Here is a 16117-nt window from a genome sequence, read left to right on the forward strand (position 1 = left end):
GCCCCAGCCGACATCTGAAATGATGTCCTTTTCAAAAGAGGGTCAACAACTCAAAATCATGCTGCACATGTACTTCATTTGCATAGACTATGCTCAACTTTACAGAAGAATGCTGAAAGGTTATCGTGACCTTTTTAAACGAAACAAGCTCATTGATTTATGTCCACGTTAAAACAAACGGCAAAAATGCAGCGCTTGTCATTTTCCCAACTGATAGCTTGAACGTGCACACCACATTGTTCCTGCCATTTAAGATTGACTTTTTCCAAGCAAATGTCAATGATTTAAGCCGATCGTGTGCACTGGCTCTCTTAATAACTTGTTTGCACATCATACCGTGTGTGTTTTTGTCAGAGCTGTGGAAGTTGGCACAATTGACATAGTTTTTATTCAAACAATAGCTGTGTTTAAAGGTATGTGTGTGTACTTTTGGGTACCTCTGTTTTTCTGTTACTGATTTCAAGTCACAGCAAGCAAAGTGCTGTCCTGAAATCTTCCACAGTTGGGTTGCAAACTATTTTCATGAAAAAAAATGGTGAAACGAAAACAAAAATATCAAAAATTGGATTAAATTAAATAGGCTAAAGAAGCTAGCTAGCTGAGTTACAAAGATAGAAAATCATACATAATAAATCTTCCCCCTCTGCGGGATGGCTTAAACAAGCCTGTATAAGTAAAACACTTTACTGTTTGCTCTGGGGGTGTGAGATTGTTTTAAAGCCGCCATAAAAGCACCCGCGCTTCCTTCCTTATGTATCTTCTGGCATCGAGAACGCAGAGCTGACATGGCAGCCAATGAGGTCGTGATGGTGAGGAAAAAGATTTAATTCACCTCACTGTCAAATACCAACTTCACCGCTCCACTACAAATGCCATCAGTCTTCCATTTATGAATCACACGGGGAAATAAAAAAAAAGTCACATTTATGTGCCGTGTAGGAGCCGTCGACGACCCTGAAAACAAAGTTACACTTTATTATTACTTGTGAACTTTGGAGTTGAGTTGTGTTTAAAGGGCGAAGCGCCCCTTAGTGATAAAACCAGCTTCCTTGCAAATGAGTGAAGTGAAGCAAAATAATATATTCACACTAAAATTCCACGAGCGCAGCATTTACACACAAAATAAATCTGCTTTATGACATGGAACACCACCAAATGTTTGGATTTGATTATGAGCTGCTTTAATGTGAATACCCAGAAACGGGAACGTTGATCCAATCATTTGCACAGTACAAGAGGAAATTGACTTTTACGTACAACAATTTATTATATCTAATAACCAGATTGAGTGGATTCTTTGATTTTTGTGACTGAAGTCAAAGACACCCCCCACCACCTTCTGAGAGCGTCTGCACCATGCCTGAAAATTGGCACAATCCTCACTGGCAGTCGCCCAAACTAAAATTAAAACGAGATTTGATTAAAAAAAATCCATAGCACAGGTTTTCCAACCCAGTAATCGGGTGCTGGTTTTATTACCAGTCACTGGTGCAGGTGAGATTTTGGGGGCCATATTTAGTTGATTGCAAACTCAGCGAAACAGATTATGTAATTCAAACTCTGGATAGCAAAAACAAAACTCAGGTTTGTCACATTAACATGTTGGAAAAATATACTCGTCGAGATAATTGTGTCAAAAACTGTTCCATAAGTTGCACCTGGAGCTTCTGTGACCTTTATGCCATCCTCATATCATGTTAGTGATGCTAAGTTGAATGATTGTTCTGTCCTGTTCTGTCCTGTCCGATCCTGTTCCTGTTGACTTAAACACATATTAGCAGATACTTGTTTGATTTGTAAGTGGGGAGGTGTGATAATCATGGCGGATGTTGCAAACGTGTGTGGTTGTTTTTTTATATGTATTGTTCCCTTTTGGTGTGGAAGTGGATGCAGAGATATTTGTGTGACTGTGAAGAGGTGATTGGCTAGAGGAGGGCCGTAAGGTCCTTTTAACCAGCAGGGCCTGCAGTAAGGGGGGGCTTTTCTTCCATTTTCCAATGTGGCCATCCACTGATTTCATCCTTGTGGGTTCCATTGTTTATTGGTTCGGGGGGGAGCCAGCCATTATGTAAGGTTAACCCATTCGTGGGCACCGTCCCATTTTTGGGACATCATGATTTTCACGCATTATATCCTTCAGTATATCAAAATATATAAGTGTTTTAATCGGATTCTGATTCTGGTTTTTGGGACAGTCTACTAAGAAAAGCCAAGTACCCTCTCGCGGGCAGCGTCCCATTTTTGGGGTGAGATTATAAATTAGTAAAGTTATCATATAAATGAAAAAGAAGTGTTATTTCCTTGATTGTGGCCTGTTAGGAGACTTTTATCTCAATAAGGCAAAAAATTGCCACCCTGCCCATGAATGGGTTGAGATTATTTTTGTCATTGTTTTGGGAGTAGATGGTTAAGGTTGCTTAGCTTTTTGTTTGTTGTGTTGCCAAATTTGTCCCTCTGAAGTTAGAAAAATTTGCAAACTGTGTACCTTGTTCACTTGGAAATGGGAGAATGGGCACAATTTGATAAGGTCAGGTTTCAGGTTCCCCTAGATTCGGAATATAAGCATGGACGCTCGTTACACTTGTCAGAGAGACTCTTGATTGTTGGAGTCATATTTTCTTTTTATATTCCACGTTGCGTGTTGTAGTCATGTGAGACTGCGACATCAGGACAGGCGTCGGAGATGAAAGAGACAACCGTGAGAGGCCATCTTCCAAAATCGTGACTGTGCGTTGCAGACAGTCTTCCAACTCAGCTCCTTTCTATTCTCATAGTCTGCAAGTAGACGCTCTCTTGATACTCAGTATCAATTAAATCTTACTAAAACATCCCTGAGCAATATCAAGGACAGCACAATTTTTTAATTTGTAACATCAAAGTGATGCATATTCAGTTTTTGTCCGAGGGTTTAGAGGTTCACAAAACTATAATTTTATCAATATCCCTCTTAATGATGTCAGTTGTGCTTTCATCCATTTGCCTGAGAAAACCATGTGGAGAAATTATCTCCATGATATGATTGGAGTAGCCCAAAATTGAGTAATGGAGTACTGTTGTTTTAGACAAACATGACTGAAAAGTAAAAGCAGATAATCCAGTGGAAAAAAAGTACTCACTACTGAGTGATTTCTAGAAATTTATTTTTTGTCAGATGATGGGTGTCATGAAAACAAAAATATTGAGGAAGAATGTCCAAATTTCACAAGATTATCAATTCAACTGACCCAATATCAAATTCAGTCTTCATAATGTAAAGTAAGTCAAGATAAATTCACTCACAACAAAAGGTCTTGTGTCTTTCCTCACATGATACAGCACAAAAGACTCACAAGGATGGTGATAGATAAAACCTGGAAGGAGGCAACTCTGTGCATGACAGATTATTTTTCAAAGGCTATAAAGTGAATATATTAAATGTGAGGCCGGAGGGGTGTGCCTCTTCTAAGTGGTGCGTCGTTTTGCATGTCACTTCAAAAACTTTGCTTCTCTGTGAGGTCGCGGAGACATTTTTGGTCATGGAACTGCCTGGCTACAGTTGATTGGTAAAATGGAGTCCAATATCACAGACTGAATTGGATTGGGGTGGGTGGGGGGGTCTTCAGGCATAAATCCCAATCCCTAGAAAGATAAAAAAAAATGTCCATCTACGTGTTTGACTGAGCGACACAAAATTGGGTGGCCCCCTGCCCCAAATTAAAAGAAAAACATTTGACAAAGTTTTACTTGGATTTTTTTTGCCCATATAAGGTATGTCTGTTCCCTTTTTCAAATAAGTTCTCCAAATTGGTGTTACTAGGTGGTAGTGGGTTTACTCAGCGCATGACTGAGCTAAGCGCTTTGACAGAAGCACAGTTGGATACACCTGATTTTCTTTTATAAAACTTCTTGTCAAAATATTGTTTTAATCTCTCTGTACCAAATGGCCAACATTCCTCTTTACATCATCAAGTGCTGATCTGTGCGCTGTCGAGGTGTGAGCTGGCATTTTCACAACGCGTGACTGCATTTCTTCTCACCTCCATTACGACAAGTGCCGAAAGGTGCATGTACTGATGTGCACGCTCTGCATTTTAGGTGAAATCCGCATATTTAACTGAGCCAGCTTGTGTGTGGGTTTAGGCAAGCAGGAAATTGACTTCGTTGTTATGTCCGCTGATGTGATGGGAATACATGACGGCACATGTGTGTTAGCGTGCGTGTCTGCTCTATTTCATGACACTCTCGGACAGCCAGTAGCACAGCTCACTGAGAGAAATGGCGTGATCATGAGGCCATGCTGTGTCCTCTGATGTAACCCTCGCCTTCATACGCACACAAACGCCCTGGGAACATCAGGATACCACACCTCTGCAGCAGAACGAATTTCATATAAAAAAAAAAAAACGAAAATCGAAAATACCAATCAGATGGAGCAGTGTAGATCAAGCAACTGTTGAAGTCTCATCACGTTTTCAAACCAGCCACTTGTTGCTAGGGCAAAATTGATAGCGCTCGATCATGTGCTTCATTGGCTGTTTGGATGGGTTGATGGAAGCTTGACCCTAAACATAAGACTCCAAGAAAGCTGATTCTGTTGAGAAAATATCTAATCAAAAGAAAGGAGTAGATTCATTCAAGATTTTAACTTATTAATCGCCATATTTTCTGCCATGAGCAAGGCTGGACCACAGCCAAGAGGGGCGTGGCCCCTCCTAGTGGTTTCATCTACGTCACCTGTCGCCAGTCACAGCTGTGTCACATGAGGCACTATGATTAGACAATGTTTTTAAGTTGCAGTTTTGTCGCCGGTTTTTGCCAGTTCGTTGAGTATGCTTTCCCACATCCAGGGTTACTCTGCCACTGTGCCGTTACAGCCCAGTCACCCTTTTGGTTATGCTCTTTAGTTGACTCGTAGTTATCGGACATTTTTTCGTGTGTTTCGGATCCTGCCTTCTTGGACTGTGTTGTCATGTAGAACTTTCTTTTGTAATAAAACCCACTGAACCTCATGTCCTCGTCTTGGAGTCCTGCATTTGGGTCCGCCCGTGCACCGTTGGTTCGTGACAATTTTCCACATAATGAATTGTCTAAACGTACTGGTAATCTATGAAGCCAGCCAGTTTTTGAACTACATGCCATCAACATTTTGTTTTTAAGTTATTTTCAATTGAAAGAATACAATACACTTTTATCTTAATCTCACACACCCTCTACCACCTGAAACATAGTTAATCTGAAGTCGTTGTTCAATTATTTCCTTGTAACCTTTTCACATTGTCCTCATGAGTGGATTGATTTTTTTTGCGCTGTTGCAATGAAGTGACATGCTTAAAGTAAACAGATGAGAAGCTGCTTTCACACTGGCCATTGACGATCCAAGTTTGATTTAATATTGTAGATTGTAACACTCATTAAAGTTTGTCTTTCTGCAATTTATTCATGTTTGTTTCGTCCCCTACAGATTTCTTTCCAACATAGCCTTTGAGGGCCAGAGCGGCTTTATATCCAGAGAGCGTCAGAGCCAAAACGTCATTTCAGAGGCCCATCACTACATCTGGTCCCTCCAGCTGGACCCTCTGGGCCAGCCAACCTGGACAAGACTAGGACGATGGCGCAGAGGGAAAGTTCTGATGGATCAGGGGGCCTGGACGAGCCGCCAGGCCTCTGGAGGCGGAGGTGACTGGCGCAGACCCACAAGGCTGCATTTACGGGTGGTGACACTGGTGGAGCATCCGTTTGTATTCACCCGGGACGTGGACGGAGATGGGCTGTGTCCTGCTGGCCAGTTGTGCCTCGACCCGCTCACCAACGATTCGTCAGTTTTACAGAGTTTTTTCCAAAATCTTGCAGGACCAAATGGATCCGTCCCCTCTGACTCTAAAAAATGCTGCTACGGTTACTGCATTGACTTGCTGGAGAAACTCGCAGAGGATATGGGATTCACCTTCGACCTCTACATTGTTGGAGATGGGAAGTACGGCGGCTTTAAGAACGGTCGCTGGACGGGATTGGTGGGTGACCTCCTTAGTGGTGCTGCTCATCTAGCTGTGACGTCTTTTAGCATTAATTCAGCAAGAAGCCAAGTCATTGACTTCACCTCGCCCTTCTTCTCCACCAGCCTGGGAATTCTAGTGAGTTCGCTTCTTTTGATTGCTCACATTTTTCCAGTCCTGTTCTTTCGCATTGCTTTTAGACTTTGTTCAATCATCTGTCATTGAGCTCACCTCAGCCACTGTGATCACGATGCTGCTTATTTTCCAGATACTGTACTTGGTTTTGAGAACTAATAGCATAAATAATTACTTTTATGTGTTCTTCAGAATTTTATTGTAGAATATATCATTCAGTGAGATTAATTACACATCAACCATGATATTAAGTTACATTTTGACAGTTTGATTAAGATGTGACATCAATTTACCATTTTACACAATTCATTGGAATAACGCGGTTAAATTACTACTATAGAATTGTTGAACTGTGATCTTTTTTTAGACAACACTTTAAGTCCAGTGCATTTGGCTAGTGTGAGTACATTGATGCATGCTCAAATTCAATACATGTATCCTCTTCTGGCATCATTGGAAAAATTGACACATGCATGTCGTAAATAATGTGATAGCTCCTCTATCCAGTTATTATCGATAACCAGCACCTTTCATAACAGAGGAAAGGTAATCCAATTTAAACCCCTTGGTGTGAGTATGCCCTGAAATGTATTTTCGACCTTGTTTATTTTACAGTTCTGTATGTGTGTTTAGGTTCGTACCCGCGACACCGCAGCACCTATCGGGGCCTTCATGTGGCCACTGCACTGGTCCATGTGGCTTGGCATCTTCGTCTCTCTCCACGTCACAGCAATCTTCCTCACCCTGTACGAGTGGCACAGTCCGTTTGGTATGACGCCACGCGGACGCAACAGAGACCGGGTCTTCTCCTTCTCCTCAGCTTTGAACGTGTGCTACGCAATCCTTTTCGGGAGAACCGTTGCCATCAAGCCCCCGAAGTGCTGGACAGGCCGTCTGCTGATGAACCTTTGGGCCATTTTTTGTCTCTTCTGCCTGTCCACCTACACAGCTAACCTGGCGGCAGTCATGGTTGGTGAGAAGACCTATGAGCAGCTGTCAGGGATCCATGACCCGAAGGTATCAGTCACATTAAGATGACAGACAGGTTGAGTGACATGTCATCATTGGCACACTCGCCTGAGTTCGGTGCAGGCAGCATGGCTTCAGTTCCCACTCAGTGAGAGTGTGAATGTGAGGGTGATTGCATGTCTTTCTCCATGTATGCCCTGAGATTGACTGGTTACCATCCAGTCTGGTCTTCATTTTTGGCTGAAGTGATGGGTTAAAGCTTCTTAGAACCATCAACAGAATTAATGGTATAGAAAATCCAATGATTATTGATTACATCAACATTTTTTTTTTCGTGTCTCTTGCCGCAATTTAGTACTTTAAGGTTTTCTAACGTATGATTTGCTTAAAAAATGTTTTGTGTCATGACCATAGCCAAGAACAGGACCCAAAAAGCACAACTCCATTGCAAGATACTGTTCAAGAAGAGAATTTTAATCACAGTTCGAGGTCGGTACACAGGCAGACGGTCCGAAAAGACAACAGTATCCCAAAATGTGAGGACAAAGGCAAGGTCAACTATCAAACAGGGTCTTTGTCTTACTATGAGTCTGTAATGTGGAAGCAAGGAACCCAAGAACTTGACAAGGAATAGCACACTGGCAACCTGATCGAATGTGACACGGGGGTGAAATGCAGGGTGTAATTCGGGGCAGACAAGACATAGGTGGGGATGTGCGAACATGGCATGGGGAGAACGACGCCCACGACAACTTTGTTTTGCTCTGCCATTATAGTCCACTGCTGTCCCACAGATTAAGACAGAATTGTTTCATTTTTGTCAAAATTAAAATTGACTGGGGCAGTGTTCATATGATACTGATGCAGTCTTAGACTAATATAGTAAAAATAATTTCCATCAAAATACATATGTATAGTGTGGCTTACAAAAGGACTAGGTGCCTATTGATTGTAAGGTGTTCATTAAGTAATTTTTTTTAATTCAAGTATTTAGTTGGGGTTTTGTACCATCACGGTATTACTTCCGCTATAACAACTTTTATTTTGTTTTTCTGCCCTGCAGCTGCTCTCAACTTGTAAGCCAAAATCCAATCATCTTTTGTTTTGATTTTTTTTTTCCATCCCAAATTGTTTTTAGGCCAGTGTTGAAGTGTTTACCAACTGTGTAATGCTCCATGATGCACACCGCAGCACTTTCTTCGCTTTACGTGGGAGTGAGTAGTTTTGCTTTACAGATGCTGTGTGCTGTGCACTTTGGGTTCTGGTAAAGACATGTAGTGTTATGGGTAAGAGAAACGTTATTTGGGAAAAAAAAGTGTCCTCAGTCACAGGTGTGGTGCTCCCCTCCCCCCCGCCCTCCAATATTGATATTTCTCTCTTTACACAAAGCTCAGACATACATGTCACGTCCCATCGGAACGAGAGGTAGGACCCAAATGCAGGAACTCGGAAGACGCAAGGTAGTTCAAGAAGAGACACGTTTATTGTATGCAGAGGTCGGGGATCGAGCAGGCAGTCCGGTGCAGCAGCGATAGTTGTGACGTCGGGGAAAGAGAACAGATGAGCGGACAGGCAGGAGCCGGGACACGGGGAAACAATCAACGCAGGCAGAGGGATCAAGGAGTCAGGCTTGCAAGGTTGGTCGGAGAACGGACGAAGGTCGGTACACACAGGATCAATCAGGAGTACGAGAGTGCTGGAACGGGACATAAAGCTCAACTAACTGGCCCAGACCAGTCGTCACCGGGTCCTATATATACGGGGGATGATCAGGCCGCATGAGGCACAGGTGTGTGCCTCCCAATCAGCGCAGCCGCACAGCTCGTGCTGAAGCGGCAGGATCATGACAATACAGAGGTCAGTACATTGTTTGGTTCCAGTGCTGATTGAGTGTTTGAAAAGAGAATCCTCATGATCTTGACCAGCAAACATGGTGGACCAACAAATATTGATCACATGGTCAAAACAACTATCTGTAGGTGTATCTCTTACTATTAGATTAATAAGGTCACACAATTTCATCAGTGACTTGGCATGTTCTAAAAAACAGAATAACTAGACTTTTTGACATTGAATAGACCATTTATTTACATTTTAATACCAAATGCAGGTATTCTAATAATTTAGTTGCGTGACGATAGAAAATTTATAGCAGACAGAATTGGGTGGGGTATTGAAATTAAAGCTTGAATGTCTCCTCAATGTTTCTTGCAGTTGCACCATCCCTCCCAGGGATTCCGGTTTGCTACAGTGAGAGAAAGCAGCGCTGAGGACTACGTCAAAAAGAGTTTTCCCGAGATGCACGAGTACATGCGACGATACAATGTTCCAGCAACACCGGATGGCATACACAATCTCAAGTACTGTAATTCTATTTTTTACGTACTATCACTAATGGCACTCGGGCATATTATTCATGTATGCAAGGGTAATATTCAACAAGTTATGATCCAGGATCTTTTTCAGGAGATAGTTTATTGTTTTGAGAAATATCACATAAATGTCAAGTGATTTGGAGTGAAAAGACTGGGAAAAAAACAATGCTGCTGTCATTTTCTACTTCAAGTCAGCATTCACTTCACATTCAGTTCACATCTCCATCTTCTTGGGCACCAAACACCACCATCGCTGTCATCCTAAACTACTTGGACATTCCACAGGCGTCCCACTGAGCAAAGTAAAAAAATTGCAGCTTGGATACAAACAGAGGTTGAGAGAACACAATTTAAATGGATAAAACAAGTGTTGTTTTTTATTTTTTTAAACCTGAGCCTCTAAAATGCTGATTAGAAGGTTCAAGGAAAATGTCAGCCTTGGAAAATTACAGCTCAGGAGCCAGAAATGCGCAACTCAAAGATTCACACCCCAGATGACGAGACATTCTTATCAGTCACATGCATATTAATAAAACCAGTGATGGCAGTATCGTAAAAAATGTGTTTTGGTGGATGAAAATAATCTAACGCATTACTTTTTCTATTAGAGTAGTCTTATTGCAGTTACTTTGATTGTTTAGTGTTGTTTATTTTTTTGTGATACAAAATAGATCTGTTGGAACTTATTTTTATGCATTTTTTTTTTAATTCCTCTTCCCCAACAAACTGAGAAAACAGTGTGTGAAAGTGTTCATTTAAAAATGGTGACGGGACAACCTGGTATTTACTGTATTTTGTTGTCTTGTGTTTGAAGGGCCGATCCCCAGAAACTTGATGCGTTCATCATGGACAAAGCTCTGCTGGACTATGAAGTCTCAATTGATGCAGACTGCAAGACACTGACTGTTGGCAAACCATTTGCCATAGAAGGTAAGGAAACCTCACTTATTGATTTATGGTATACCATATTCTCCGGACGACGGCGTGCACTGGTTAATAGGCTGAGCCCATTTTGCATGGAGTTTTTTGTTTTGTTTTGTAACAGACGTAAAATGGCTTAAACATAACAAAAAAAAGTCTGGTTTTATTCATGGACCTCCTGTTCACTTAAATCCCTAAAGCAGCGGGGTTGAGCAGCTTCAGAAAGTCTTGCATGCTGTTCTCCTCATGTCCAGCCTTTTAATGCCTTAGTGATGATAGATTCTTTCATGCTGCTCCACGTAATAAAATTTACAGTAAGAGCTTCGTATGTGGCTCCTTTTTGTGAAATCTTTAAATGAATTACATTAGAAATATATATATTGCATTCGTAAGTGTCATGCAGCATCCTGCTTTCAGGGCACTAAAAAGTAACGTCGTTTTCTATTGCCAGTTGAGGTACATTCTTCTTCTATGCCTGCTGAAAGTAAAGTCTCCTTTTTCTTCTCTACATTGGAAGCATATGCTCACACCCAAACCTGAGTACATACGGTGCAGGGTTCAGAGCGCCTGATTTGCTTGTCGTCCGGAAAATACCGTATATCTTTTGAAAATAGTCGCTAGGATTTAATTTGAAAAAAATGTAGCTTTCATGTGACAACAAATCCATCAATTTTCTGAGCCACTTATCCTCACATGGGTCATAGGAGTGTTGGAGCTTATCCAAGCAATCTTCGGGCAGGAGGCGGGGTACATCCTGAACTGGTTGCCAGCCAATGGCAGGGCACATAGAGAGAAACAACCATTCCCATTCACAATCACGCCTAAGAGCAATTTAGTTATTGCATGTTTTTGGGGACGTGAGAGGAAACCAGAGAGCCCAGAGAAAATCCACGCAGGCATGGGGAGACCATGCAAACTCCACACAGACGAGGCCGGGATTTGAAACCAAGTCCTCAGAACTGTGAGGGAGACGCGCTAACCAGTCGCATCACCGTGCCGCCTGACAACAAATCAAATGTGCTAATTCTAGAACAGCACTTTGCAAGGTTTTTCTCCCCCACTTTCACTCCATCAATTTTTCAAAGGTGTCACCACAGGAGTCCAGAAGCCGGCCCTAATCAGCCAGCATTTAGCAGTGTTCATTTTCTGTCTTTCAAAGGCTTAAATTCCACACAGTGTTGCGTTAATCTCAGGCCCATTTAAAAAGCACCATTCACCCACAGTGAAAACTTCCCCATGGTGACTAATGTCCATTACAGGCCTCCATAGTCCCACATACCATCTCTGCTTTTAATTACTTAATACTGCCTCCATGTCAATTCACTTCGATTCACCTGGGGCCTTATGTACAAAGACTTGTATGGCTTTCCTACAGAATTATGGCGTACGCTCAAATCATATCATATATAATATATCATATCATGTCATATGGCAAAAATTATCCCGATGTATAAAATTGTCCGTACACATGAATCTGAGCACATTTCCTTCATACATCCCCAATCAATGTAGAATTGAGCACAGGTTGGCGTAGCAGACCCCTGCCTGTCCACACCAACATTTAAATACATAAATCATATTTAAATGAACCCTTCACCTTAGATCCCGATCTCTGCATGATCAGAAAAAGAAAATGAGCAAGGTAATGAAGAAAAATATTTTTTTATGAATGTGAAGTTTGCTCAATAAAGTGGAGGTGCGCGAGAAAATCCGCTTTTTGCAAGCTGTCCTCCGGCGTTACGGACAAGCGAAAGAGGAGTGAATGGGACACCTTGTGTGTGGCTGTTAAAGCTGTTGAGTCAGAACAGCGCACATGCTGAGCTAAAAAGAAGTGGTCAGGCACGGGAGAAGACATGCACGTTTGGGGGGGAGTCCCTTGAATTTACTTCAATTGAACATGATTCAAATCTTTGACACTTTTGGTGGTGAAAAGGGCTGGATTGCCATTTTGACATATTTGACTCATGTGCAACCAATGTACATGTTGAAATTAAATAATTTCCAAAGATTTTTTGTTACAGTGCATGTTGCTGGGCATGAATCATTCATCAGCGCTAATTGTTCATCTCTTTGATGAGCAGATTTATTATAAAAGTTTCCCACCATCACCTGTAATTGTCTCCAAAGCACCAACAGCTGCAGAAATGTGCGTAGGTTAGCCATGAAGTTGACGTGAGGTGCCAGACATTTCCAGTCATTTCACTCTTGACACATTTAACGTGCATATGCACCCTTTCTACAAGAGGCCAGTAGTGCTTAGTACAGTACTTTGTTTGCTGTTATTGACATCCGTTTTCCAAGCTGCTTATTCTCACAAGGGTCGCAGGAGTCCCGGAGTCTATCTCAGCTAACTTCCTGCAAAAGGCCGACGACACCTTGAACTGTTGGCCGGTCAGTCGCAGGGCACATAACACCATCGCTCAGCAGGAAGTGATCCCACGCTGCTCGTAACAAAGTCTGCTATGTTAAAGAGTAGCAATGACATAAGTTGGAGAACTTGTACAAATAAAAAAGAGAGAACAACTCTCTATTGGGGAAATGTTAGTGTGCTTTCTGGTGACTGACAAGGCGACCTTGAGCAAGGCATCGTTGCTAACACCCCAGCTGTACTGTGATGCAGCATTCTCTCTGCACCACTTTGACTCTGAACTTCTCCTCACGTTCCTCCATATCTGTCATCTGGTTCTATGTGCGGTGTGCATTCCAAAGCACACATCAGTTAGATTTACCCTTGAGGGACACCAGTGAGTACACTAAACTGCCACATATACAAAGGAATACTGACTCGATTGTATTTGCCAAGAGATGGGAAAACAATCCTTAAGAAAAGAATGTAAAAATGTGCAAACCTCAATTAAACAATACAGACTAAATGATCACTTTTATTCACATTATTGACAAAGTTAGATTTGCAAAACATCATTGTATAATCACAGTGTGTGTGCCCTCCAATTAGCTGGCAACCTCTCAACAAGTCAGCTAGGATAGTTTGGAGCTAACTCAAGACCCCCATGAGGACAAGAACTATAGAAGTAGATGACTGGCTTATATAAAGCCAAATCAATAGAAATGAAAGGGAAGAAAAATATGTGTATGTGTCTGTCCCCATCGACAGGATATGGGATTGGGCTCCCTCAGAACTCTCCCCTCACCTCCAACTTCTCTGAGCTTGTTAGTCAGTACAAGTCCGATGGCTTCATGGACATGCTGCATGACAAATGGTACAAGGTGGTGCCATGTGGGAAGCGCAGCTTTGCTGTTACTGAGGTAAGAACACAGCCACCTTAACCTTGGGTGGTGGTGTTGCCAGCATTACAATTAAAGCTTGTTGATCTTTGTGTTATATTTTTCTTTTTTTTTCCTCTCTCTTTATTTACTGGCTGTACTGTTGACTCACGCCACCAAGCACGAGATTGTGAATCAGTTTGTCTGTGTACGATATCTCCACTGGTTAACACGGTGACCTGCGGAAATGATAAGCGGAACACCAAATTGCTTTTTTTAATTTGGAATTTCTGCTGAGCTCTTTTTTTGATAAGAGCTCCAGTATGTTCTTGCGGTTATTAATGTGAAGAAGTCATTTCCCTTGTCAGAAAAATAGCAACTCACTTTGAAACAATCAACCAATTCTTATCATCCTAATGCATCTTTAATGTTTAATTAGTAGGTGCTTGGGGCATGGCTATCAAGATCATTAACGGTTGGCTTTTACACCTAATTCCTTCCTAATTGTTGATTTTTCTTTTTTTTATTTTTTTATTTGCCTCAAGGCTAGGATAAGGTATAGCTATTAATCTGTTGAATTTACTCCAGGGGGTGAAAGAAGGGGCCAAAGTTCGTCACAGTAAAGGCACTCAACAGTCTCTCTCAAAATGTATCCAGGAAATGAGACTGCCTTTTTTTATCTAGTTGATTGACTATACATTGTTTTATACATACCAGTAAAAAAATAATAAAATCTCTCATCTCCACCTGGTTCAAGACGCACTTGAGTAAATAAGGTCATCATGGACAATATTTTTCAGGAAATCCAGTTTATTCCAAAAAGAAGAAGAAATAATAAGTACTGCCTAATAAAGAGCCAAGGTTTACTTATTATTGTTATCATTTGGGCATAAATCATTTAAAATGTTAATTGATAAGCCCTGTCACTATCTGCTATGAAAAATGAAATCGGAAGTTAAGTGTTTGAGTTCCTTTAATTGTTGGATTGTTAGTTTATTCCACAGTTGAGCTCCTCCAGACTGTTGACTTTGCCGTCCTTTTAAGGTCATTTTCTTGTAAAAATGTCCACTACCAACCATCCTGTGTACTATAACGTGACATTCAAAATCTCCTCTCTGGCCCTCCAGTTGCTAACCAAGCTGTCTGTCCATTACTTTACTTTGTCCTTAGCAGTCAAAAAGCCCTCTGACATCCATCAAGGTGCTCATTTTTCACTAGCAGCTGCGATTTGGGATCTCGTAAAGTGTCTCCTTGCTCAGATTGGGTGATACAACCTTACAATGCCTTCAAAATGTCGATTCAAGACTTGTAATTTATTTCTCTTCACATTAGCGTTTAACGTTGTGTGTCAGTGTTTCGCCACGGTTGTGTTACAGCATAGTGTCACTCTAAATACGGTGCCAAAATGTGAGTGGGCTTTTTAAAAATCTATGAAAAATACTGCTGTTGTACAGAAACATATTCCTGCCACACCAAAAAAAAGGTCGCTATCACATTATAACGTGATATTTTTCACATTATAATGTGGATGTTTTATGTTATAACATGTTTCACGTTGTAATGTGAATCATTTCATGTTATAACATAATTTGGTTCACATTATAACGTGAAATTTTTCATGTTATGTGAAATGAACCACGTTATGTAATTTATCACATTATAATATGAAACATATCATGGTAAAACCTGATAAATTTTACGTTATAACCCAAAAAGTTGGCATCAACTTGTTGCAACCCTGTGGTCACTCACATCCTTCCAAGATGGCATGCAGGAAGACACAGCGACAAGTGGAATCTCATTGGGTGTTGCACAAAACATGGATTTGGTGAGCTTTTTACGGCGTCGTGGTGTACCCGAAGATTGCCTCTAACGCATTGGGCTGGCATTGGGTAGTAATGTAGTAGAACCGGAAGTAATTTTGGGGGGCAGGGTGAAGAGGGGTGAAATGTGTTTATTTATTATTTACTACATTATAACGTGAAATGAATTGACGTTATAACATGAAATGAATCACATTATAACGTAGAGCATATCATGTTATAACATGAAAGTTTCACACTATAACATGAAATGGATTACGTTAGAACGTGAAAATTTTCAACTTATTAGGTTTTTTTCGTGATATGTTTCATGTTGTAATGTGATAAATGACATGTTATAAGGCGGTTCATTTCACGTTATGACATGAAACTTTTCACGTTACAATGTGAAGTGAATTATGTTATAACATGAAATGATTCACATTATAATGTATAATTAACCACATTATAATGTGAAACATATCATGTTATAGTATGAAACATCCACATTATAACGTGAAACATATCAAGATTTAACGAGATAGTGACCTTTTTTTTTTTGATGTGGCAACAATACGCTTCCATACTGTTGTTAAAAATTCACAAAAAAAAAAAGTTTGACAACATTGTATTGATTATGTATTGAAATTATCCCGATTAGTTCTTTATCGTGCGATTTAACCTCATAATTTCGGCTAGTTTTAGTGTAAGTCATCAC

General features: G+C 40.9%; 1 protein-coding gene across 1 annotated transcript in view; it reads left to right on the plus strand.

Annotated features, from left to right (window-relative positions):
* Positions 1 to 16117, plus strand: part of grin3a (glutamate receptor, ionotropic, N-methyl-D-aspartate 3A) — a 36393-nt gene that overhangs the window by 12360 nt on the left and 7916 nt on the right. Inside the window, exons 3-7 of the mRNA XM_061802019.1 lie at positions 5441 to 6110; positions 6741 to 7124; positions 9291 to 9436; positions 10266 to 10381; positions 13488 to 13639. Coding sequence (XP_061658003.1) covers positions 5441 to 6110; positions 6741 to 7124; positions 9291 to 9436; positions 10266 to 10381; positions 13488 to 13639 — 1468 coding nt within the window. The remainder of the gene's footprint in view (positions 1 to 5440; positions 6111 to 6740; positions 7125 to 9290; positions 9437 to 10265; positions 10382 to 13487; positions 13640 to 16117) is intronic.

The sequence above is a fragment of the Syngnathoides biaculeatus genome, chromosome 17, assembly GCF_019802595.1.
Source record: "Syngnathoides biaculeatus isolate LvHL_M chromosome 17, ASM1980259v1, whole genome shotgun sequence".
In the NCBI taxonomy this organism is placed as follows: domain Eukaryota; kingdom Metazoa; phylum Chordata; class Actinopteri; order Syngnathiformes; family Syngnathidae; genus Syngnathoides; species Syngnathoides biaculeatus.